Below are 26,657 nucleotides of genomic sequence, written 5' to 3'. Positions count from 1 at the left end.
GCTTTTAGGTCTTATGCAATTTTAGGTTTGGTCCTGGGTCTCTAGCCCCATGCTTCACCTATGCTTATTGAATTCACTATGCTTATTGAAATGAAAGAATGAATTTATAGCTCATGAAGCCTAGTTTCTGTAGAATGTCATACTGTCTTCTAGTGAGTTTCCTTTCTGTTAGTTTGCTCCTTTGGTATCTCGAATGGTTCTTGTGCCTGATTTTTACTATCCCTTGTTTGTTTTTGTTGATTTTCTGTTGGCTTGAAATAATCCCACCATGCAGTATTCCCTGAATCTAAAGTGATCAGACAAAGATGTTCTAAAATCTTAAGCTCAAGTATCCCATCCCAGGCTGTAACCCATCCTGTCATTCCCTTTCTCAGGCTGTCTTGACCTTTATTCTCATTGAGATCCTTCGGTCCTTTCACTTTGTTCCTCTGGTATGTTAGTTCTTTCTTGGCCTCTCTCCTTTCCCCATCTGCTGTTGACCCATGTTTGACCATTTGGAATACTCTTTTATCAGACCTTAGGTTCCCTATGTCCTTGTCTTATCACATTCAGGTAGCCAAATCCTAATGTAGAATCGGTGCTATAGTCCAGATTCTCTGCTTATTCATCTGGGTGCTGCGTGCTGCTGGAGAAAGTCAATCATCTTCTTTCTTCTTATTTTTCAACTCTTCTTGAGAAGGACGTCTTGCATAGAAACATGTTCCCAGATCTCCCATCCTAATAAAACCTATATCCTGATCCCGAGGCTCCTCTCACTGTCTTCAGGCAGTTAGGTTCAAATCTCAGTTGTGCCTCTTACTAGATAGTTACTATACAAATAGTTACAACTATGTGACTTTCGGCAAATTTCCCTTTTTCTCTGCTCCTGTTAATACCTAAGTATCTCTCTTATGGCCTCTATCACTTTTGAATTATAATTATCTGGTTAAATGTGACTCCCACTGAACTCTGAGTTCCATGAGGGCAGGAACGACATTCATTCATTCATTCGTTCATTCAATATTTATTGAGCACCAGGTACTCATTGTGACATGCACTATACTTGGTGCTAGAGAACAGTGACGATAAAACAAAGTCCCTTCACTTATTGAACTTATTTTGTAATGGGAGAGACAGAAAATAAAAGATGACGCACAAATAAGTATGTATGAATAGAAACTGTTGAAAGTATCAAGGAGCAAATACAGGGTCTTATGCAATTTTAGGTTTGGTCCTGGGTCTCTAGCCCCATGCTTCACCTAGAACAGGTACTTCACTATGCTTATTGAAATGAAAGAATGAATTTATAGCTCATGAAGCTTTGTCTTTTTTTCTTAGATTCTCTCTCAGCAGTTACAGCAGATGGAAGCTGAGCATAATACTTTAAGGAACACTGTGGAAACAGAAAGACAGGAGTCCAAGATTCTAATGGAAAAGATGCAACTTGAGGTGACGGAGAGAAAATTATCTTTCCATAACCTGCAGGAAGAAATGCATCATCTTCTGGAGCAGCTTGAGCAAGCAAGTCAAGCCCAGGCTGAACTACAGTCCCGGTACAGTGCTTTAGAGCAGAAGCACAAAGCAGAAATGGAAGAGAAGATCTCTCACATTTCGAGTCTTCAGAAGACTGAGCAAGAGCTACATTCTGCCTGTAATGCTCTAAAGGAGGAAAATTCAAAGCTTCTCCAAGATAAGAGTGAACAGGCAGTTCATTCAGCCCAGGCTATTCAACAACTGGAAGGTCAGTATTTGGTTGCTTTTCAGGTCTACTTGGTTAGCACCTGAGTGTCTCCTACTTCAGAATTTCAGGGATATGTTAATGACATCATTTGCTCAAAGCAATTGAATCATTAGCAGAATTACGAAAGACATCTCTTCTGAACTCTGTCATTTTTCCTATCTCTGGCTGAAGTTATAATCTGACTTAATATTATAATTATCATTACAGAAATAAAAACTATTGATAATGATGTGTCATGTATTAAAAAGAATGCTATGTGAGGGGCACCTGGGTGGCGCAGTCGGTTAAGCGTCCGACCTCAGCCAGGTCATGATCTCGCGGTCCGTGAGTTCGAGCCCCACGTCAGGCTCTGGGCTGATGGCTCAGAGCCTGGAGCCTGTTTCCGATTCTGTGTCTCCCTCTCTGTCTGCCCCTCCCCCGTTCATGCTCTGTCTCTCTCTGTCCCAAAAATAAACACTGGAAAAAAAAATTAAAAAAATAAATAAATAAAAAATAAAAGAATGCTATGTGAAACGTGACTGTGATCTGAAAGTTTCAGTAACTGAAATGAGTAGGATTTGTTTTTTGTTTTCTTCAAATTTTTCTTTAAATTTTAGTTAACATACAGTGCAATATTGGTTTCAAGAGTAGAATTCAGTGATTCATCACTTACATACAACACCCAGTGCTCATCATAAGTGCCCTCCTTATACCTATCACCCATCTAGTCCATCTCCCATCCACCTCCCTCTGATAACCCTCAGTTTGTTCTCTGTCTTTAAAGAGTCTCTTTTAGTTTGTTTCCCTCTCTCCATGCCACCCCTCATATGTTCATCTGTTTTGTTTCTTAAATTCCACATATGTGTGAAATCAGATGGTATTTGTCTTTCTCTGACTTATTTCACTAGCATACTACACTCTAGTTCCGTCCACATTGTTGCAAATGGCAAGATTTTGTTCTTTTTGATGGCTGAATAATATTCCATTGTATATATATGCCACATCTTTATCCATTCATCAGTCGATGGACATTTGGGCTCTTTCCATAGTTTGGCTGTTGTTGATAATGCTGCTATAAACACTGGGGTGCATGAATCCCTTCGAATATGATTTTTGTATCCTTTGGGTAAATACCTAGTAGTGCAACTGCTCGATCATAGGGTAGTTCTATTTTTAACTCTTTGAGGAACCTCCGTACTATTTTCCAGAGTGGCTGCACCAGTTTGCATTCCCACCAACAGTGTAAGAGGATTCCCCTTTCTCCACATCCTCATTGACACCTGTTGTTTCTTGTGTTGTTATTTTTACCCAATAACTGAGTAGGATTTGAATTAATTTTTGGGAAACTCAGGCTAGATCTAGGTACATAGGTAGGGAAACTGAATGGTGTGGAATCATCCTTACTTGTAAAGATGGATCTGAATGCTTTTCTTAAAGGTAAAAAGTTCTTTTTAAGGAAAATCTTTATCCTTTAAGAAGGTCTAATGAAAACTTATTTTTTAAAAAAGTTTTATTATTAAAGTAATACATGCTTCTAATTTAATTCGAAGAGATCGGCATACATTTGAAGGAAAGATTTTAGAAAAACTTAAGTTGAAGATCTGTATTGAGGAGTTGAACATTAACCAGAAAGCCTTGAAAGGCATTACATGGGAACAGTGTATTACATGAGCACACTGTCCTCTTAACTGGACCATATTTATATGCAGAGTTGTGCCATATTATCTTGGTGGGACTCATAATGATTCAGTGTAGAGTGAAGAAAATAAAATTTAAAAATACTAAAGGCATTTTCAAGGGGTTAAGGAAAAATGACTTTGTAAAAAATTCTAATCCTGTTTTATTTTACCTTTTAAGGAAGTGGTTTACGGAGATGCCTTTTGGTCCTTCAGAGCATGTGAACAGTTAAAACATGACATTGGCATAATTTTAATTAAGATAACTGGAGTAAGGGGTGCCTGGGTGGCTCAGTCGGTTGAGTGACTGACTTCGGCTCAGGTCATGATCTCATGGTCTGTGACTTTGAGCCCCATGTTGGGCTCTGTGCTGACAGCTCTGAGCCTGGAGCCTGCTTTGGATTCTGCGTCTCCCTCTATCTCTGCCCCTCCCCCACTCATGCTCCGTCTGTCTCAGAAGTAAATAAACATTAAAAGAAATACTTAAAAAAAGATAACTGGAGTAAGCAGCATGTGGTATATCTCTAGAAGATAACAATTTACCAAGTTTCAGACTTGCAGCAGAAATCATTTTTATTTACTTACTTTCCTTTCCTTAGAGCAAGTCAAATTTCTAAGCAGACCAACCTTGCAACAACATGAAGCAGCATCTCAGACTTCTCTCCCAGATGTTTATACTGAGGATACACAGGTAATTAAATGTTTACTTCTTACGAATATGATCTATCTTTGCTATATCTATACTTGAGTGCTCTAATGAGAATTTATTCCATAAAGTAGTATAAACTTTCTGTCTCTTCTGCCTGATAGGATGCTTTTAAAAAAAAAATTATTCATGTATTTTGAGAGAGACAGAGAGGGTGTGAGCAGGGGAAGAGCAGAGAGAAAGGGAGAATCCCAAGCAAGCTCCACACTGTCAGTGCAGAGGCCAATATGGGGCTCAAACTCAAGAAATTGTGAGATCATGACCTGAGCTGAAACCAAGAGTCAGACACTTAACCAACTGAGCCACCCAGACACCCTGATAAGATGCTTTTTTGGAGGTGATTCCATTTGAAAGGAATCATGAAAGCCATTAATTTAGTGTCTCAACAGTGATTAATGAGGAAATAATAGATAATAAGTACCATGATCTCAGGAGCCTTTCTGATTCTAAGGTCTTAGGATTCTGATTTGGAAAGAAATCATTATTTCTGATTTTATAATCCCTTTTTTTTTTTTTTTTTCTGAAATTTATTGACAAATTGGTTTCCATACAACACCCAGTGCTCATCCCAAAAGGTGCCCTCCTCAATACCCATCACCCACCCTCTCCTCCCTCCCACCCCCCATCAACCCTCAGTTTGTTCTCAGTTTTTAACAGTCTCTTATGCTTTGGCTCTCTCCCATTCTAACCTCTTTTTTTTTTTTTTTTTTCCTTCCCCTCCCCCATGGGTTCCTGTTAAGTTTCTCAGGATCCACATAAGAGTGAGACCATATGGTATCTGTCTTTCTCTGTATGGCTTATTTCACTTAGCATCACACTCTCCAGTTCCATCCACGTTGCTACAAAAGGCCATATTTCATTTTTTCTCACTGCCAAGTAATATTCCATTGTGTATATAAACCACAATTTCTTTATCCATTCATCAGTTGATGGACATTTAGGCTCTTTCCATAATTTGGCTATTGTTGAGAGTGCTGCTATGAACATTGGGGTACAAGTGGCCCTATGCATCAGTGCTCCTGTATCCCTTGGATAAATTCCTAGCAGTGCTATTGCTGGGTCATAGGGTAGGTCTATTTTTAATTTTCTGAGGAACCTCCACACTGCTTTCCAGAGCGGCTGCACCAATTTGCATTCCCACCAACAGTGCAAGAGGGTTCCCGTTTCTCCACATCCTCTCCAGCATCTATAGTCTCCTGATTTGTTCATTTTGGCCACTCTGACTGGCGTGAGGTGATACCTGAGTGTGGTTTTGATTTGTATTTCCCTGATAAGGAGCGACGCTGAACATCTTTTCATGTGCCTGTTGGCCATCCGGATGTCTTCTTTAGAGGAGTGTCTATTCATGTTTTCTGCCCATTTCTTCACTGGGTTATTTGTTTTTCGGGTGTGGAGTTTGGTGAGCTCTTTATAGATTTTGGATACTAGCCCTTTGTCCGATATGTCATTTGCGAATATCTTTTCCCATTCCGTTGGTTGCCTTTTAGTTTTGTTGGTTGTTTCCTTTGCTGTGCAGAAGCTTTTTATCTTCATAAGGTCCCAGTAATTCACTTTTGCTTTTAATTCCCTTGCCTTTGGGGATGTGTCGAGTAAGAGATTGCTACGGCTGAGGTCAGAGAGGTCTTTTCCTGCTTTCTCCTCTAAGGTTTTGATGGTTTCCTGTCTCACATTTAGGTCCTTTATCCATTTTGAGTTTATTTTTGTGAATGGTGTGAGAAAGTGGTCTAGTTTCAACCTTCTGCATGTTGCTGTCCAGTTCTCCCAGCACCATTTGTTAAAGAGGCTGTCTTTTTTCCATTGGATGTTCTTTCCTGCTTTGTCAAAGATGAGTTGGCCATACGTTTGTGGGTCTAGTTCTGGGGTTTCTATTCTATTCCATTGGTCTATGTGTCTGTTTTGGTGCCAATACCATGCTGTCTTGATGATGACAGCTTTGTAGTAGAGGCTAAAGTCTGGGATTGTGATGCCTCCTGCTTTGGTCTTCTTCAAAATTCCTTTGGCTATTCGGGGCCTTTTGTGGTTCCATATGAATTTTAGGATTGCTTGTTCTAGTTTCCAGAAGAATGCTGGTGCAATTTTGATTGGGATTGCATTGAATGTGTAGATAGCTTTGGGTAGTATTGACATTTTGACAATATTTATTTTTCCAATCCATGAGCAGGGAATGTCTTTCCATTTCTTTAAATCTTCTTCAATTTCCTTCAGAAGCTTTCTATAGTTTTCAGCATACAGATCCTTTACATCTTTGGTTAGATTTATTCCTAGGTATTTTATGCTTCTTGGTGCAATTGTGAATGGGATCAGTTTCTTTATTTGTCTTTCTGTTGCTTCATTGTTAGTGTATAAGAATGCAACTGATTTCTGTACATTGATTTTGTATCCTGCAACTTTGCTGAATTCCTGTATCAGTTCTAGCAGACTTTTGGTGGAGTCTATCGGATTTTCCATGTATAATATCATGTCATCTGCAAAAAGCGAAAGCTTGACTTCATCTTTGCCAATTTGGATGCCTTTGATTTCCTTTTGTTGTCTGATTGCTGATGCTAGAACTTCCAGCACTATGTTAAACAGCAGCGGTGAGAGTGGGCATCCTTGTCGTGTTCCTGATCTCAGGGAAAAAGCTTTCAGTTTTTCCCCGTTGAGGATGATGTTAGCTGTGGGCTTTTCATAAATGGCTTTTATGATCTTTAAGTATGTTCCTTCTATCCCGACTTTCTCAAGGGTTTTTATTAAGAAAGGGTGCTGGATTTTGTCGAAGGCCTTTTCTGCATCGATTGACAGGATCATATGGTTCTTCTCTCTTTTTTTGTTAATGTGATGTATCACGTTGATTGATTTGCGAATGTTGAACCAGCCCTGCATCCCAGGAATGAATCCCACTTGATCATGGTGAATAATTCTTTTTATATGCCGTTGAATTCGATTTGCTAGTATCTTATTGAGAATTTTTGCATCCATATTCATCAGGGATATTGGCCTGTAGTTCTCTTTTTTTACTGGGTCTCTGTCTGGTTTAGGAATCAAAGTAATACTGGCTTCATAGAATGAGTCTGGAAGTTTTCCTTCCCTTTCTATTTCTTGGAATAGCTTGAGAAGGATAGGTATTATCTCTGCTTTAAACGTCTGGTAGAACTCCCCTGGGAAGCCATCTGGTCCTGGACTCTTATTTGTTGGGAGATTTTTGATAACCGATTCAATTTCTTTGCTGGTTATGGGTCTGTTCAAGCTTTCTATTTCCTCCTGATTGAGTTTTGGAAGCGTGTGGGTGTTCAGGAATTCGTCCATTTCTTCCAGGTTGTCCAATTTGTTGGCATATAAGTTTTCATAGTATTCCCTGATAATTGTTTGTATCTCTGAGGGATTGGTTGTAATCATTCCATTTTCATTCATGATTTTATCTATTTGGGTCATCTCCCTTTTCTTTTTGAGAAGCCTGGCTAGAGGTTTGTCAATTTTGTTTATTTTTTCAAAAAACCAACTCTTGGTTTCGTTGATCTGCTCTACAGTTTTTTTAGTTTCTATATTGTTTATTTCTGCTCTGATCTTTATTATTTCTCTTCTTCTGCTGGGCTTAGGCTGCCTTTGCTGTTCTGCTTCTAGTTCCTTTAGGTGTGCTGTTAGATTTTGTATTTGGGATTTTTCTTGTTTCTTGAGATAGGCCTGGATTGCAATGTATTTTCCTCTCAGGACTGCCTTTGCTGCGTCCCAAAGCGTTTGGATTGTTGTATTTTCATTTTCGTTTGTTTCCATATATTTTTTAATTTCTTCTCTAATTGCCTGGTTGACCCACTCATTCGTTAGTAGGGTGTTCTTTAACCTCCATGCTTTTGGAGGTTTTCCAGACTTTTTTCTGTGGTTGATTTCAAGCTTCATAGCATTGTGGTCTGAAAGTAAGCATGGTATAATTTCAATTCTTGTAAACTTATGAAGGGCTGTTTTGTGACCCAGTATATGATCTATCTTGGAGAATGTTCCATGTGCACTCGAGAAGAAAGTATATTCTGTTGCTTTGGGATGCAGAGTTCTAAATATATCTGTCAAGTCCATCTGATCCAATGTCTCATTCAGGGCCCTTGTTTCTTTATTGACCATGTGTCTAGATGATCTATCCATTTCTGTAAGTGGTGTATTAAAGTCCCCTGCAATTACCACATTCTTATCAATAAGGTTGCTTATGTTTATGAGTAATTGTTTTATATATTTGGGGGCTCCGGTATTCGGTGCATAGACATTGATAATTGTTAGCTCTTCCTGATGGATAGACCCTGTAACTATTATATAATGTCCTTCTTCATCTCTTGTTACAGCCTTTAATTTAAAGTCTAGTTTGTCTGATATAAGTATGGCTACTCCAGCTTTCTTTTGGCTTCCAGTCGCATGATAAATAGTTCTCCATCCCCTCACTCTCAATCTAAAGGTGTCCTCAGGTCTAAAATGAGTCTCTTGTAGACAGCAAATAGATGGGTCTTGTTTTTTTATCCATTCTGATACCCTATGTCTTTTGGTTGGCGCATTTAATCCATTTACATTCAGTGTTATTATAGAAAGATACGGGTTTAGAGTCATTGTGATGTCTGTATGTTTTATGCTTATAGTGATGTCTCTGGGACTTTGTCTCACAGGGTCCCCCTTAGGATCTCTTGTAGGGCTGGTTTAGTGGTGACAAATTCCTTCAGTTTTTGTTTGTTTGGGAAGACCTTTATCTCTCCTTCTATTCTAAATGACAGACTTGCTGGATAAAGGATTCTTGGCTGCATATTTTTTCTGTCTAGCACCCTGAAAATCTCGTGCCAATTCTTTCTGGCCTGCCAAGTTTCAAAAGAGAGATCAGTCACGAGTCTTATAGGTCTCCCTTTATATGTGAGGGCACGTTTACCCCTTGCCGCTTTCAGAATTTTCTCTTTATCCTTGTATTTTTCCAGTTTCACTATGATATGTCGTGCAGAAGATCGATTCAAGTTACGTCTGAAGGGAGTTCTCTGTGCCTCTTGGATTTCAATGCCTTTTTCCTTCCCCAGTTCAGGGAAGTTCTCAGCTATGATTTCTTCAAGTACCCCTTCAGCACCTTTCCCTCTCTCTTCCTCCTCTGGGATACCAATTATGCGTATATTATTTCTTTTTAGTGTATCACTTAATTCTCTAATTTTCCCCTCATACTCCTGGATTTTTTTATCTCTCTTTTTCTCAGCTTCCTCTTTTTCCATAACTTTATCTTCTAGTTCACCTATTCTCTCCTCTGCCTCTTCAAGCCGAGCTGTGGTGGTTTCCATTTTGTTATGCATTTCGTTTAAAGCGTTTTTCAGCTCCTCGTGACTGTTCCTTAGTCCCTTGATCTCTGTAGCAAGAGATTCTCTGCTGTCCTGTATACTGTTTTCAAGCCCAGCGATTAATTTTATGACTATTATTCTAAATTCACTTTCTGTTATATTATTTAAATCCTTTTTGATCAGCTCATTAGCTGTTGTTATTTCCTGGAGATTCTTCTGAGGGGAGTTCTTCCGCTTGGTCATTTTGGATAGTCCCTGGCGTGGTGAGGACCTGCAGGGCACTTCCCCTGTGCTGTGGTGTATAGCTGGAGTTGGTGGGCGGGGCCGCAGTCCGACCTGATGTCTGCCCCCAGCCCACCGCTGGGGCCACAGTCAGACTGGTGTGTGCCTTCTCTTCCCCTCTCCTAGGGGCGGGATTCACTGTGGGGTGGTGTGGCTCGTCTGGGCTACTTGCACCCTGCCAGGCTTGTGATGCTGGGGATCTGGCGTATTAGCTGGGGTGGGTAGGCAAGGTGCTCGGGGGCAGGAGGGGCAGGCTTAGATCGCTTCTCCTTAGGTGATCCACTTCAGGAGGGGCCCTGTGGCAGCGGGAGGGAGTCAGATCCGCTGCCGGAGGTTTGGCTCCGCCGAAGCGCAGAGTTGGGTGTTTGCGCGGAGCGAGCAAGTTCCCTGGCAGGAACCGGTTCCCTTTGGGATTTCGGCTGGGGGATGGGCGGGGGAGATGGCGCTGGCGAGCGCCTTTGTTCCCCACCAAACTGAGCTCTGTTGTCAGGGGGCTCAGCAGCTCTCCCTCCCTTTGTCCTCCAGCCTTCCCGCTTTCTGAGCAGAGCTGTTAATTTATGACCTCCCAGACGCTAAGTCGCGCTTGCTGTCGGAACACAGTCCGCCCGGCCCCTCCGCTTTTGCAAGCCAGACTCGGGGGCTCTGCTTGGCCGGCGAGCTGCCCCTCCGCCCCGGCTCCCTCCCGCCAGTCCGTGGAGCGCGCACCGCCTCGCCGCCCTTCCTACCCTCTTCCCTGGGCCTCTCGTCTGCGTTTGGCTCCGGCGACTCTGTTCTGCTAATCCTCTGGCGGTTTTCTGGGTTATTTAGGCAGGTGTAGATGGAATCTAAGTGATCAGCAGGACGTGCGGTGAGCCCAGCGTCCTCCTAAGCCGCCATCTTGCCGCAACTCCTATAATCCCTTTTATCAGCTGAGAAGTCAATTTTGTTTTTGGTAGACTGAGATTTGATCAGCTTTAGTGTACACAATTTCATCTAACCAGATGTTTAAGTCTATTATAGAAATCATAATGCTCTCATTAAGTAACAGTAGAAACTTTAATTGCCAATTAGCTGTTGATTGGCCCATATATTCTCTTTTCCTTCTGTAAAAATCTCTGTGAGAAGCTAGATTGTAATCATCATAAGGCTGTTACGGAGCATGATTATCAGAACAAGGAGAGTTAGTTTGATGCTCTTAATTGGCTAGTGTCAAGCTGGGTTTAGTGTCCATTTAATGTAATTATTGATACGATTGGATTTAGCGTACCGTTTTTTCTTATTTGGGATTTGATAATTCATTTTTTCTTCTTCCATTGATTTTCCTTCTCACACTCTGGCAGGTGTGTTTGCCCCAAAGTCTGTTTCCTTGTTTTTCAAGATCTCATCCTGAGGCTTTTCTGTCAGTGTTTTACTTGCTCCTTGTAATGCAAACCGGGAACTTCCCTTAGAATAAGTCATAGAATCCTTAAACTCATCTCTTGCCATTTCTTTAAACATTAAGTGAATATTTGGGGCTGAGTAGGCTGTCAAGACTATCAAGGCTCAAAAATTCTACACTTTTATGAAGAATTGTATAGAAATCCCCTTGGCGGAGAAAAACCTGTATAAAACGACAGACAACTAAATGTGTCCTAATGAGATATTTGCCTCACTAGGAAAACAAAACCAATATGGATGCATAAATGAAGCACAAGATAATTTTTATTATCCTTGGAAAAAACAAAAACAGTTATGGCTCTTCTTCTTTTTAAAGATTATATATTAACTTTTGTCCCTGTTCTTCTTTGGGAGTCACTCTTCATGTTTAGTCTCCTACAAGAGAGTGATCTGGTTATCAAGTGGCATTAAGCAAACTTTGTAATGTTACTTATGGACCTGAAAATGTTTTTTCTTGTGCAATAGACTTGAGATTTCTGTCTTTGTAATCCAGTGCCTATTCTTAAATTTGAAAGCCAATGAACTAGAAGTTTGTGTGAAAATTTTTCTATCTTCTGATAAAAAGCATTACTTTAAAGATGAGCTAGGCAAATAAGTAGATGCCATATTTAAAGTATTTTCATGGCTGGAGAACTTTTAGAAGACAAAAATGCCAGAGGCTATCTGGGCATTATGTGAGGGTTTTTCACTGAGAATCATTAATTTGTTGTCTTTCTACATTTTAGGTAGTCACTGAGGAGAATATTGCCTTTTTGCAGAAGAAAGTGGTAGAACTAGAAAATGAAAAGAGAGCTTTGCTCCTTAGTTCTATAGAGCTGGAGGAGCTGAAAGCTGAGAATGGTACGTATAAATGAAAACCATAATTCTCTGTCTTCTCAACCCACATGCTTCTACTTTTATCACTATACATGTATAACATGTAGATTTTCTGATTCGATGACAATGATCTTAGCACAGCTGGTGGTTATTAAAGAAAGGATTAATACACAATGACCAATTAGAGCATCATACCCGTGTTTATGTAATAACATTTTACATTATGGGATGTAAATGCTGCAGGATATCAGTATTTTGGAGTGGTCAAGGGATCTTTTCAGGAGCATGGCTTGAATAGGACCTTAATAAGAGGATGAATTTTTAAAGAGGCAAAATGATGAGAGAAAGGGTATTCCTGGTAATACATTTTGGGGATGAAGTAACAGAGATCAGTGTAAAATAAAGGTCCAAAAGTAGAAAACATTTTGAGTTTTGCTCATGCTATATACTACTTACAACCCTATCCCTTTCGTTTAGTCAGGCTAATTCTTACTCATCTTTCAGACCTCAACTAGGGTACTTCTTTACCAAGTAAAGTTTGTACCATTTCTTTTTATTTTTTTTAATGTTAATTTACTTTTGAGAAAGAGAGAGAGAGAGAGAGAGACAGAGCCTGAGTGGGGGAGGGGCAGAGAGAGAGAGGGAGACACAGAATCTGAAGCAGGCTCCAGGCTCTGAGCTGTCAACAAGGGGCTTGAACTCACGAACTGTGTAATCATAACCTGAGCTGAAGTCGGATGCTTAACCAACTGAGCCACCCAGGTGCCCCAAGTTTGTACCTTTCTTAAACTCTAGAGACAGTATTTCCACCTTAACCATTTTTCAGTTCTACTTAGCTGGGGATTATATATCTGTATTAGACTGTTCCCACCATTGCTAATATATAAAGAACACCACAAATTCAGCTCATTAATCAACCCACTTAGGGCACTTTTTTGAGACTTTATCCATGATGCTTATTTTGCAGTTTTGCAAACAGTGCCTATCACTGTCATGTAGCTCATTATAGTTTAGAGGTGTTACACAAGTTCCATTCTCTTTGCTTTTTCCTGCAAGGATCACTGCCCTTAAGGTTTTCTGTATTAGTTTTTGTGTTTGGTTTTAGGTTACCTTTGCTTTATGTGTCATATTCTATTCAACTCCCCTTTTGCACTTCCGTTTCTACCACTGTACCTCTTCCTCAAATAATCTTGTGAGATGTCTGAACACATTATATACTGTCTCAAATTCATTTGTTTCATGAATTGTCATTCATTCATTTAGCAGATTTCTGTGGTACCTATTCTATGTGCCAAGCAGTAATCTAGTTGCTGTGATAACTTGCCTAACATATTACAGGGGAAGATAGGCCATGAACAGATATATAAATTTTAAAATTTCAGAACATGATAAGTATTAGGATAAAAATAAAATAAAATAGATAACTGCAAGTTTGCCTGTGGGAAGAGGAAAGCAACATTAGAGTCATTAGGGTAGGCCTCTCTGAGAACTTGAAACCTGAATGAAGAAAAGGGGACAGCCATGCAAAAAGGCCAAGCAAGAAGCATTCCAAGCAGAGAAAAAAGCAGTGCAAATACCATGAAATCTGAATAAACTTGATATGTTTGCAGACAGAAATAAAGCCAGTATTTTGGGAGGAGAGTGAGCAAAAAAGGGCCAGTGCAGAAGAAAAGGTTGTAGAATAGGTGGGGTCAACTCATGAGAGCCCATGTAGGTCATGTTAAGACATTTAGATGTAGTATAAAATGCTTTTTTTACCTTTAATATATCTGTCTTAGCTTCTCAGAAAGCGTATAAACTTCTTGGGGGGATGTTAATACTCAGTGTTTTTATCCTCCAAGGTATCAAAATAGAACATGGGGTAGAACTTAGAAGATTGGATTATGATCCCAGCTCTCTGTGAACTCGCTGTAGGTCATGTCATTTCAATGTTTCTTTATATGGTCATTGAGGAGATTAGATAGCTGTGTTCTAGTGCTAAAATTTGATGTCTTTATAAACATACGTGAAAGAACATTGAAGACCTTTAAGTGCTGTATGAATGTAAGATGTATATTATGAACACAGTAGGGTTATGGATAAATCAAGGCAAATTTATTACCCTAGAAGTCCCAAATTGTGCCACAGAAATAGCTGCTACTCTTCACATGCTCTGGTATCCTTCTCCTCTAAAGCCCTCCACTATTTATATACTCATTCAGATTAACTGTCATCACCTAGAACCATTATGTCTTTTTCCCCACCATTCTGTCTTATATCACATCTTCTCTTGCCATTTCTTTTTGATAAAATAAGCCTTTTATCTTCCCAAAACTATTTTGTTTATTTCTTTCCTCTTGGATTATATCATGCATCTCAAATTGCCTCACACACAATCATGTCTCTGTTTTCTCAAACACTCTACATAAATCATCTAAGGATATTTATTTTGTGACTTTCAGAAAAACTGTCTTCTCAGATTACTCTCCTGGAGGCTCAGAATAGAAGTGGAGAGGCAGATAGAGAAGTCAGTGAGGTAAGTGATATGTTCTTAAAATAACCAGAATGTGAACTAGATCAAGAGAAGTTAGCTTCAAACCTAAACATTTCAGCAACTTTCTAATGTTGACAGAGAATTACATTATCTAGAAATGAGGTGTATTTAAGAAAGTTATAATGGTTATTATTTCCCATTTGGTCTCATTTATATCAAAATATTGGATTTTTTTTTTTATTTGTCCTGAACCAGAATACAAGTGTAGTAGCCATTTGTTTGGGATTTGATAATTCATTTCTCATACTGGGTTATTATTTATCTCACCTTCTTTGCCCATCTTGGAAAAGTTTCTCAGTGAGGAGATTAGATAAAATCTCTAGTTCCCCTCCACTAAATTGGCCTAGTTTCATTTAGGATTATATTAAAAAGAGTATTTTTGAAGAATGGTGCTTTTTATAACCTGAAAATTACTATAAGAATGTGTGATTCCTAAATATTCTGTTGTTTTAAGAAGTCAGTGATAGAGTCATAAGTGGCCTTGAAGAATAATGTAACTTCTTAACAGAAGTGTCTGCTTAATTATATTAGAGTTCTTCAGAGAAACAAAATAGGGAGTGTGTATATATGTAGAGAGAGAGATTTATTTTAAGGGAATTAGTTCATGGAATTGTGGGAGCTAGCAAATCCAAAATCTAGAGGGTAGGCCAGCAGGCTAGAGACCGAGGGAAGAGTTACAGTTCGAGTCTAAAGGCAGTCTGGTGGCAGAATTCCCTCTGTTTGGAGGTGGTCAGTCTTTTTTTTTTTTTTTTTTGGTTAAGGCCTCAACTGATTAGATGAGGCCCACTTACATTGTGGAGGGTAATCAAAGCCTACTGATTTAAATGTTTATTTCACCTAAAAAATACCTTCACAGACACATGTAGAATAATTCCAGAATAATGTTTGACCACGTATCTGGGTACTATGCTTTAGCAAAGTTGACAATAAAATTAACCATTATACTTATATTTAGTATTTTTTTATGGGACTGCTGATGTGCTGTTCACAAACTTGGCAAAAAGAAACTAAAATTTGAAAGTTATAGCATTATATATATATAATATATATATATATTATATATAGATATACTGGCATATCTATATATATAGATCCATATATATATATACTGGCAGAGTAAAAATGAGTCGTGTTTGGCCAAGCAGGTGCTTAATGTTTTAAGATGCTTAGCAGTAGTATCTAGTGAAAACAAGATAACTTAGATCAAAAAAGAGGAACAGGTAAGAAAGATGGTAATTTCTTAAGAAAAAGAAAAACAGGGGCTCCTGGGTGGCACAGTCAGTTAAGCGTCTGACTTCAGCTCGGGTCATGATCTCACGGTCCGTGAGTTCATGCCCCATGTTGGGCTCTGTGCTGACACCTCAGAGCCTGGAGCCTGCTTCGGATTCTGTGTCTCCCTCTCTCTCTGCCCCTCCCTGCTCATGCTCTCTCTCTCTCTCTGTCTCAAAAATAAATAAAAACATTAAAAAAAAAAGAAAAAGAAAAACAGTACCAGAAGGGAGAACAGAAAAACAGAGAACAAGGGAAAAGAAAGGGGAAAACACACACACACACACACACACACACACACAAAGAAATTGCAAAAGGAAGGGTGCCTAAGATAATCCTTTGGGGTAAGAGAAAGTGAGTAGAAAAGGTGCATAGAAAGTGTAAGCTCAGCTGAAAGGGAAAGGCTAGTATTAGCAGAAAAAGTAATGAGAGTGGCTGGAAAAAAACAAAGTTCTCTGGTATAACATTGGGTATATATCTTAGGGATAACATTGATTTGTGAAAAATCAATCAATTGATTGAACTTGGTAGATCTCATGGAGAGCAGCAGAGGGTGTGACCAAGGGAAGGAAGAGAGTGAGTGAAGTGGCATGATGGAGAAGAGGAAACAAGTATACTTAGGGCGAGAGAGAGAACAAAAAAGGAATTATATTGAGGTCTTCTGGCAGAAAGTGATGTCTTGACTATATCAGGTCTTTAGTGTATATAGGGATGGATAAATAAGCATGTGACCTGAAGAAATTATAAAAGGAGCTTTTTCCATGTGCTTAAATACTCTGTCCAGTGTTCATCTCCAGAAATTTGATTATGAATAATGCAGACAGCAGAGAATTTTAAATGATTAAAAATAATGCTTATGAAAAATTATAACCTTTCTTGAAATAATAATTTTAAAATGATGAATATTTTTTCTTATTCAATGGCTGAGAATGTTACCAACATAGTAGCTAATATTCATTGGATACTTACTGTGTGCCAGCTTTTGCTAGTAAATGGCAGAGCTAAGATGTGAACTCAGTTGGATTGCAGAGCTTGTACTCTTGGCCACTACATTATTTGACAATCCTATGGGGATTTTTCCCCTCCTATCAAATTGGAATTTTTTTCGGGGGAAAAAAATGGTGCTGTTGGCAAAGGTGGAGATTTCATTGTGTACACTGTCTCCAAACTCAATTTAGTAAAGTTCTAATGAAATTTACCAGGAGATTCACTGATTTTGTTTCTGAGGAAGACAATTATAGAAACAATGTATATGGATTAAGCAGTCTAACACAGCTATCTTTGTAATAATAATGGTTAATATTTTGTCAGACAAGTCTGTAATTTCATACCCACCCCTCAGTAGAACTTCTTTTTGGTTATTTGATTATGGTAGTTTATCTCAACCTACTTGTTTAATAATCCACTTATCTGGTGGTAATGGCTATCTTATGTAATATTTCCCATTTCAACGGATAGTTTAGGAAAAAGGATCTCATAACTTCCTTTTTGGTGTGGGATCAAACAAAATTTAATGCATTTCCTGCTTTTCTTTTTATTTTTAAGCAATTCTCAAGAGAAACAAATAGGAATTTTAATCCAAAGAAAAAGTTTCCCAAATACGGGATATCCAGAGAAGGAGTTCCAGGCTACTATACAGGTCTTATGAATATGGCTTGACCTCAATATAGGATTGACAGGGTACTCTCACACAGAGGTCCAGTTTGGGAAATAATAACTGATTTTAAAAGTATTTAGCAGCTTTATGGAAGGAGGTTTGGACTAGAGATTTTCAGGTTTTGAAAAATGCCTGAAATATGAGTTTTTAGTTAGGCTCTTTCTTATAAGACATCTGATTGAGGCTTTTCCTTTCTTTTTTTAAAAATAGGTCAACATGGTTGATATTACCGGACTCAGCAAGAGTAGCTCTTCTGCTGAGGAGAGTGGACAGGATGTCTTAGACAACACATTTTCTCAGAAACATAAAGAACTGTCCGTTTTATTGCTGGAAATGAAAGAAGCTCAAGAAGAGATTGCGTTTCTTAAGCTGCAGCTCCAGGGGAAAAAGGCCGAGGGAGACGCTGAGGTCCCTGACCAGAAAGAAATGAAGCAGACAGAAAGTGAAGGAATACTTACAGTTAGCATGAAAGTATTGCCTGAAGATACAGGGCAACATTTTCCCCCAATGCCACATGAAGGGAGCAGTCTTCCAACACTTGAAAAAGAAAAGCAGATGAGTACTAAACATCAAAATAGAACATCTGAAGAAATATCTTTAAATGACACTGAAATGGAATTAAAATCAACCAAACAGGATGATGTTGATAAATCCCTTTCTGCTGTACCAGGAATTTGTCAGTGTCACCAGGATGAATTGGAAAGGCTAAAAAGGCAAATTTTGGAGCTCGAGATAAGCTCTCATAAAGCAGAGGAAATCTATGAGGAAAATTTAGATGAGAAAGCTAAAGAAATCAGCAACCTAACCCAGTTGATTGATGAGTTTAGGAAAAATGCCGAAAATACCAACAGTGCATTCACTGCTTTGTCTGAAGAAAGAGACCAACTTCTCTCTCAAGTGAAGGAACTTAGTGTGGTAACGGAACTGAGGGCTCAGGTACAACAAATGGAAGTGAGCCTTGCAGAAGCAGAAAGGCAAAGAAGACTTGACTATGAAAGTCAAACAACTCATCACAACTTGCTTACTGAACAGATCCACAGTCTCAGCATAGAAGCCAAATCTAAAGATGTGAAGATTGAAGTTTTGCAGAATGAACTCGATGGTTTGCAGCTTCAGTTTTCTGAGCAGAGTGCACTGATAAAAAGCCTGCAAAGCCAGCTGGAGAAGAAGGAAAATGAAGTTCTTGAAGGTGCAGAATGTGTAAGGAATATATCAAATAAGATGGAAGAACTTTCTCAGGCTCTTTCACAGAAGGAACTTGAAATAGCAAAAATGGATCAACTCTTATTAGAGAAAAAAAGAGATGTGGAAACCCTCCGACAAACCATCATAGAGAAGGATCAGCAAGTGACGGAAATCAGCTTCAGTATGACTGAGAAAATGGTTCAGCTTAATGAGGAGAAGTTTTCTCTTGGGATTGAAATTAAGACTCTTAAAGAACAGTTGAACTTATTATCCAGGGCTGAAGAGGCAAAAAAAGAGCAGATAGAAGAAGATAAAGAAGTTGTTTCTGGCCTTAAACAGAATTATGATGAGCTGAGCCCAGCAGGGCTCCTAAGTAAAGAAGAACTTCAGCATGAATTAGACCTTGTAAAGAAAGAAAGTGAACAGAGAAAGAGAAAGCTCCAGGCAGCTCTTATTAACAGAAAGGAACTTCTACAGAGAGTGAGTAGATTAGAAGAGGAATTGGCCAAAGTGAAAAATGAATCTACGAAAGAGATCCCACTCAATGAGAGTGAGAAGAGAGAAATGGAAGAAGACAAAGAAAGCAAAGAAGACTCAGAAAAATGTGTGACTGCTAAGTGCCAAGAAATAGAAATTTCTTTAAAACAGATAATATCTGAGAAAGAGGTGGAGCTAGAGCATGTAAGGAAGGATTTAGAAGAGAAGGTAGCAGCTGAAGAAGAGTTACAGGCTGTGATCCAACAGATGAATCAGAACCTGCAAGAGAAGACAAACAAAATAGATTTGCTGCAAGCAGAAATCATTGAAACCAAGCAGTTATCCAAAAGTTAACCACAGGTAACAAGGATGTAGGTGATGGAGACTCAGCAGCACCTGTAAAAGAAACAGTGGCCATCAGTACACCTGGTGTGGGCAGTGGAGAACACTGGAAACCAGAGCTGGAAGAAAAGATGCTGGACCTTGAAAAAGAAAAGGAGCAACTTCAAAAGAAACTACAGGAGGTGTTAACCTCTCGAAAGGCGATTCTACAGAAGGCACAAGAAAAAGAAAGACATCTTAGAGAGGAACTAAAGCAACAGAAGGATGATTATAATCACTTACGAGATCAATTTGATGAGCAGAGGAAGGAAAATGAGGACATCGGAGACCAACTAAGACAACTCCAGATTCAAGTAAAGGAGTCTGTAGACAGAAAATTCCTGAGCATCGACCAGCAGGATCCAGGACCTCCAAATCAAAGTTTAAAAGAACCTTTATTCAAAGCCACAGAGCAGCAACCTGCTCAATCTGTTTCAGAGTCTGGCTTGCTTTCTCCTAGAGATGCAGATGCTCTGCAGAGCAGTATTTCTGTTGTCCAGATTAAGAACCACCTGAAAGAGATAGAGGCCCAGAAAGAGGAGTTGGAATTGAAGATTAGTTCTGTGACAAGTGAGCTTACTAAAAAATCAGAAGAGGTATTTCAGTTACAAGAGCAGATAAATAAACAGGATTTGGAAATCCGGAGCCTGAAGACAGCATCCCATGAGGCTGAAACCCATGCAGAAAGCCTGAGGCAGAAGTTGGAAAGCAGTCAGCTAGAAATTGCTGGATTAGAACATTTAAGAGAATTACAGCCTGAACTAGATGAATTGCAGAAACTCCTAAGCAAAAAGGAAGAAGAAGTTAGATACCTTTCTGGACAGCTTAGTGAGAAAGAAGAGGCGCTTATGAAAGTACAGACAGAGATAATGGAACAAGAGGATTTAATCAAGGCTCTCCATACACAGCTGGAAATGCAAGCCAAAGAACATGATGAGAAGATAAAGCAGTTGCAGGTGGAACTTTGTGAAATGAAGCAAAAACCAGAGGAGACTGGGGAAGAAAGTAGAGCAAAGCAACAAATACAGAGGAAACTGCAAGCTGCTCTTATTTCCCGAAAAGAAGCACTAAAAGAAAACAAAAGTCTCCAAGAGGAATTGTCTTTGGCCAGAGAAACCATTGAACATCTCACTAAGTCTCTGGCAGATGTGGAAAGCCAAGTTTCTGCTCAAAATAAAGAAAAAGATACATTCTTAGGAAAGTTAGCTCTTCTTCAGGAAGAAAGAGACAAGCTCATTACAGAAATGGACAGATCTTTAATGGAAAATCAAAGTCTCAATGGCTCTTGTGAAAGTCTGAAATTAGCTCTGGAGGATCTTACTGAAGACAAGAAAAACTTAGTGAAGGAAATTGAATCTTTGAAATGTTCTAAGATTGCAGAAAGCGCTGAGTGGCAAGAGAAACACAAAGAGTTACAAAAGGAGTATGAAATCCTTCTGCAGTCATATGAGAATGTTAGTAATGAGGCAGAAAGGATTCAGCATGTCGTGGAAACTGTGAGGCAAGAGAAGCAAGAACTGTATGGCAAGTTGAGAAGCACAGAAGCAAACAAGAAAGAGGCAGAAAAGCAATTACAGGAAGCTGAACGGGAAATGGAGGAAATGAAAGAAAAGATGAGAAAGTTTGCTAAATCTAAACAACAGAAAATCCTAGAATTGGAAGAAGAGAATGACCGGCTTAGAGCAGAGGTACATTCTGGAGGAGGTACATCGAATGATGATGTGGAAGCACTTCTTTCTTCCAATTCCAACTTGAAAGAAGAACTGGAAAGGGTCAAAACAGAATATAAAACCCTTTCTAAGGAGTTTGAGGCTTTAATGACTGAGAAGGACTCTCTATGTGAAGAGGTTCGAGATTTAAAGCATCAGGTTGAAGGTACTGTATCCAAACAAGGTAGCCTGGAGGCCACTGAGAAACCTGATAACCAAAGGGATATCTTTGAAGGGACAACACAGTCTGTCCCAGGTGATTCTAATGAACAAAGCTCTCTGAACATGAGCACAAGGCCTGAATATTCAGAATCTGTTCCATCTGAGAACAGTGCCAAGAAGCCTGATGAAAATGAGAATGTCAGTTCACATGATGAAATTAATAACTGCCTGCAGCAGATTGATCAGCTCAAAGAAAAAATTGCTGAATTAGAGGAAGAGAAGCAGAAAGAAAGAGAATTTAACCAGACTTTAGAAAATGAGAGAAGTACCTTACAGAGTCAAATATCAGCAAAGGATGGTGAACTAAAAATACTTCAGGAAGAAATAACTAAAATAAACCTATCAAATCAGCAAATGCAAGAAGAACTTGCCAGAGTTACCAAGCTAAAGGAGACAGCAGAAGAAGAGAAAGATGATTTGGAAGAGAGGCTTATGAATCAATTAGCAGAACTTAATGGAAGCATTGGGAATTACTATCAGGATGTTACAGATGCCCAAATAAAAAATGAGCTACTGGAATCCGAAATGCAGAACCTTAAAAAGTGTGTGAGTGAATTGGAAGAAGAAAAGCAGCAGTTAGTCAAGGAGAAAACTAAGGTGGAATCAGAAATACGAAAGGAATATTTGGAGAAAATACAAGGTGCTCAGAAGGAACCTGGCAATAAAAGCCATGCAAAGGAACTTCAAGAGCTGTTAAAAGAAAAACAACAAGAAGTAAAGCAGCTGCAGAAGGACTGCATCAGGTATCAAGAGAAAATTAGTGCTCTGGAGAGAACTGTAAAGGCCCTAGAGTTTGTTCAAACAGAGTCCCAAAAAGATTTGGAAATAACCAAAGAAAATCTGGCTCAAGCCAATGAACACCGCAAGAAGGCAGAAACAGAATTGGCTAGCTTCAAAGTACTGCTAGATGACACTCAAAGTGAAGCAGCAAGGGTCCTAGCAGATAATCTCAAGTTGAAAAAGGAGCTTCAGTCCAACAAAGAATCAGTTAAAAGCCAAATGAAACAAAAAGATGAAGATCTGGAGCGGAGACTGGAGCAGGTAGAAGAGAAACACCTGAAAGAGAAGAAGAACATGCAAGAGAAACTGGATGCTTTGCGTAGAGAGAAAGTCCACTTAGAAGAGACATTTGGAGAGGTTCAGATTACTTTGAACAAGAAAGACAAGGAAGTTAAGCAACTTCAGGAAAACCTTGATAGTACTGTGGCCCAGCTTGCAGCTTTCACTAAGAGCATGTCTTCCCTCCAGGATGATCGGGACAGGGTGATAGATGAAGCCAAGAAGTGGGAGAGGAAATTCAGTGATGCTATTCAAACAAAAGAAGAAGAAATTAGACTCAAAGAGGAGAATTGCAGTGTTCTAAAGGATCAGCTTAGGCAGATGTCCATCCACATGGAAGAATTGAAGATCAACATTTCAAGGTAAATGGATAAGTTTTATGCTCTTCTAAATGTAACTGAAGGCAAAGAAAGTCACTATTTAAACTATTTCTATTGCCTTTGATATTACAGGACTCATTTTGGCTTAGACTTCTCTAGAAGCTATATTCTCCCTCACTTCTTTTTTTTTTTTTCCAGTGATTTTTGACTAGTATTAAGGTGAAATATCCATGTTTGCTTCTCTTCCCATCTTTCTATTGAGAGATCTCATTGATTTCTCCCTTTTCATTTTCATTTCCACTATCTTTGTCCGGGTTTTTACTGTGGTACTCCCAAATGACTGCTTTAGCTTCCTAAATGATCTCCTCTTTTCTCTTCCCTATATTTCACATTAATTCATACTGCATATACCTGTTAGAGTTCTTTTCCTCTAACACCAATTTTGTATCACTTTTCAAGCTCAGGAACTAACACTTGGTACTCCTCCACTTTTAATAGGATTTTTCTGCTCTGAGACAGGTTTCCTCATGGTCTGTCACACCAAGATAATTCCTTTAAGAAGCTAGACATTAGCTTGTCTTGAGCAAAGTAAAACAAAATAGAAAATATTGCTTTCTAGAGTGTGCAAAGTCATGCCACTAAAATCAGCAACATATTTGGGAGTTTATGACTGAAATACCCTTAGGTACAATATACCTTTAATACAGAGCACTCAATAGAACTAATATCTCTTCATTAAAAGGATGAGCACCTTGAATCATAAATATTGATTCATTTGTAGGTCTGAGTACTTGTTGTATGTGTTCCTTAGGCATCAGGTAGTTTTTCCTTGAAATCTGTAATTAATGACCTCCTCTCTTTTTTTCCAGGCTTGAACATGATAAGCAAATTTGGGAGTCCAAGGCCCAGACAGAGGTCCAGCTTCAACAAAAGGTCTGTGATACTCTGCAAGGGGAAAACAAAGAACTTTTGTCCCAGCTAGAAGAGACTCGGCATCTGTACCACAGTTCTCAGAATGAATTAGCTAAGTTGGAATCAGAACTTAAGATTCTCAGAGACCAGTCGACTGATTTAAATAATTCTTTAGAAAAATGTAAGGAAAAGAAAGAGAATTTGGAAGGGATCATAAAGCAGCAAGAGGCTGACATCCAGAATTGTAAGTTCAGTTATGAACAGCTAGAGACTGATCTTCAGGCCTCCAGACAACTAACTAGTAGGCTGCATGAAGAAATAAGCATGAAGGAGCAGAAGATTATAAGCCTGCTTTCTGCCAAGGAACAGGCAATCCAAGTAGCTGTTGCTGAACTACATCAGCAACATAATAAAGAAATTAAAGAATTGGAAAACCTGTTGTCCCAGGAGGAAGAGGAGAATATTGTCTTAGAAGAGGAGAACAAAAAAGCTGTTGACAAAACCAACCAGCTTATGGAAACACTGAAAACCATCAAGAAGGAAAACTTGCAGCAGAAGGCTCAGTTGAATTCCTTCGTTAAATCCATGTCTTCTCTCCAGGATGACCGAGACCGCATAGTAGGCGACTACCAACAGCTGGAAGAGCGACATCTCTCTGTCATCTTGGAAAAAGATCAACTCATCCAAGAAGCTGCTGCTGAGAATAACAAGCTTAAAGAAGAAATTCGATGTTTGAGAAGTCATATGGATGATCTCAATTCTGAGAATGCCAAATTAGATGCAGAACTGATCCAGTATAGAGAAGACCTGAACCAAGTGATATCAAGAAAGGACTGCCAGCAAAAACAACTACTTGAAGCCCAACTTCAGCAGAATAAGGAGCTAAAAAGTGAATGTGCTAAATTGGAAGGAAAGCTGAAGGAGTCTGAGGAAGCAAAGGAGGATCTGCGGAGGTCCTCACTTGCTCTAGAGGAGGAGAAACAAAGTTTGTCTAGAGAGATTGAGAGCTTGAATGCATCTATATCTCAACTAAAGAAACAGTTGACAGCCTTGCAAGAAGAAGGAACTTTAGGGATATTTCAGGCCCAATTAAAAGTAAAAGAAGAAGAAGTACAGAAGTTAAGTACTACCCTTTCCTCCTCTCAGAAGAGAATTACAGAACTGGAAAAGGAGTTGATTTGTGTTCAGAAGGAAGCTGCCAAGAAAGTGGGTGAAATTGAAGATAAACTGAAGAAAGAATTAAAGCATCTTCACCATGATGCCGGGATAATGCGAAATGAAACAGAAACCGCAGAAGAGAGAGTGGCAGAGCTAGCAAGAGATCTAGTGGAGATGGAACAGAAATTACTCATGGTCACCAAAGAAAATAAAGATCTCACAGCACAAATTCAGTCTTTTGGAAGGTCTATGAACTCCCTACAGAATAGCAGAGATCATGCCAATGAGGAGCTTGATGAACTGAAAAGGAAATACGAGGCCAGTCTTGAGGAGCTGGCACAGCTGAGAGAAGAACAGGGCCTCTTAAGCAGGGAGAGAGATGCTCTTCTTTCTAAAGCTGCCCTTTCAGCGAACTCCACTGAGGATAGCAGCTTGCCTCACCTTGAGAAACTTAACCAACAGCTTTTGTCCAAAGATGAGCAGCTGCTTCACTTGTCCTCACAACTAGAAGATTCTTACAGTCAAGTGCAGTCCTTTTCCAAGGCTATGGCCAGTCTACAGAATGAGAGAGATCACCTGTTGAATGAACTGCAGAAATTCCGCAAGTTGGAGGAGGGGAAGCAGAGGTCTGCGGCCCAGCCTGTGACCAGCCTAGCTGAAGTCCAGAGTTTAAAAAAAGCTATGTCATCACTCCAAAATGACAGAGACCGACTAGTGAGTGTCTGGTTCTCTTTCTGATCTTTGTTTGGGAGTTTTTGAGCCTTTCTTTATAATTTTCGTCTCCATAGAAAAAAAGATAAGCACATTCTTATACATATTATCTGGGAACTCTGAGACAGTATTATCCATCTCACAGATTCTGTGTGGTCTTAGAGAAACACAGACATTACTTAAATTACTTTAAATCTGCCATTCCATTTAAAAACAATTACAGATTTTCTGTGCACAAAACTCTCCGTTGGTTACAAAAGAATGAAGAGATGGAGGCTGTTTTATATATTTTAAACACACACAAATATTTCCAGAATTTGTCATAGTTCAGTGAATGAAGGTATAGGGATCATTCAGTGCCTTCTTACAGTGACAGTTTAGCAATAGGTCATCTGGTAGAATTAAGGGTAGAGAGGATTCAGTTCATCTCATACTTATATATAACTCAACCCTAATTTGTCACAAAAAAGTTAAATGTAAAAAGGGTTAATTTAAATAAGCTTAATACCCAACTTTTTTTCAATCTGAGAGAAAGCTAATGAGGATCTCTAATACTAAAATTTTGCTGCTTTTAGCAGGATCCAGTAGTTTAATCGAGGTCTGTTTTCTTAAAAACTTCCAGGTTATCAAGATTTAGAGGCAAAAATTGGAACTATATGAGCCAAGCCAGGTTCTGCTTTGTGACATTACTGCCTTCACTTTCATGACAGTTCTTGACTCTGTCAAGGCCATGTACTTAGGCCAAATAGGAAATAAACTGAGCTTCAAAAGGTTGGATTTTCCATTTTAAAAAGTGACCAGTGTCCAGAATATGAAAATTCTAGTTTTTAAAATTAGCCTGAGTAAAAAGATCATTTCTCCTACCTGTAAATTTTTTTTTAATGTTTATTTTTGAGAGAGAGAGACAGACAGAGACAGAGACAGAGCATGAGCGGGGGAAGGGGCAGAGAGAGAGGGAGACACAGAATCCAAAGCAGGCTTCAGGCTCTGAGCCGTCAGCACAGAGCCCAATGTGGGGCTCAAACCCATGAACCGTGAGATCATGACCCGAGCTGAAGTCAGATGCCCACCCAGGCACCCCTCCCCTACCTGTAAAGACTTATTCTAATTTTTCTTTTTCTTTGTAGATAATGTGTTCATTCATATTACACTTAATATCTAGCATTTATAGATAATTTTTTCATTTTTGTAATCCAAACAAA

General features: G+C 39.1%; 1 protein-coding gene across 1 annotated transcript in view; it reads left to right on the top strand.

The window, feature by feature from the left end:
- GOLGB1 (golgin B1) overlaps positions 1-26,657 on the top strand; it is an 83,186-nt gene that overhangs the window by 25,386 nt on the left and 31,143 nt on the right. Inside the window, 7 exon segments of the mRNA XM_043594282.1 lie at positions 1,318-1,720; positions 3,975-4,066; positions 11,772-11,886; positions 14,304-14,377; positions 17,532-19,308; positions 19,311-22,716; positions 23,544-25,458. Of these exon segments, the coding sequence (XP_043450217.1) occupies positions 1,318-1,720; positions 3,975-4,066; positions 11,772-11,886; positions 14,304-14,377; positions 17,532-19,308; positions 19,311-22,716; positions 23,544-25,458 (7,782 nt within the window).

This window comes from Prionailurus bengalensis, chromosome C2, assembly GCF_016509475.1.
Source record: "Prionailurus bengalensis isolate Pbe53 chromosome C2, Fcat_Pben_1.1_paternal_pri, whole genome shotgun sequence".
In the NCBI taxonomy this organism is placed as follows: domain Eukaryota; kingdom Metazoa; phylum Chordata; class Mammalia; order Carnivora; family Felidae; genus Prionailurus; species Prionailurus bengalensis.
The sequence above is the reverse complement of the archived record's forward strand: the minus strand, read 5'-3'. Positions and strand labels throughout refer to the sequence as shown.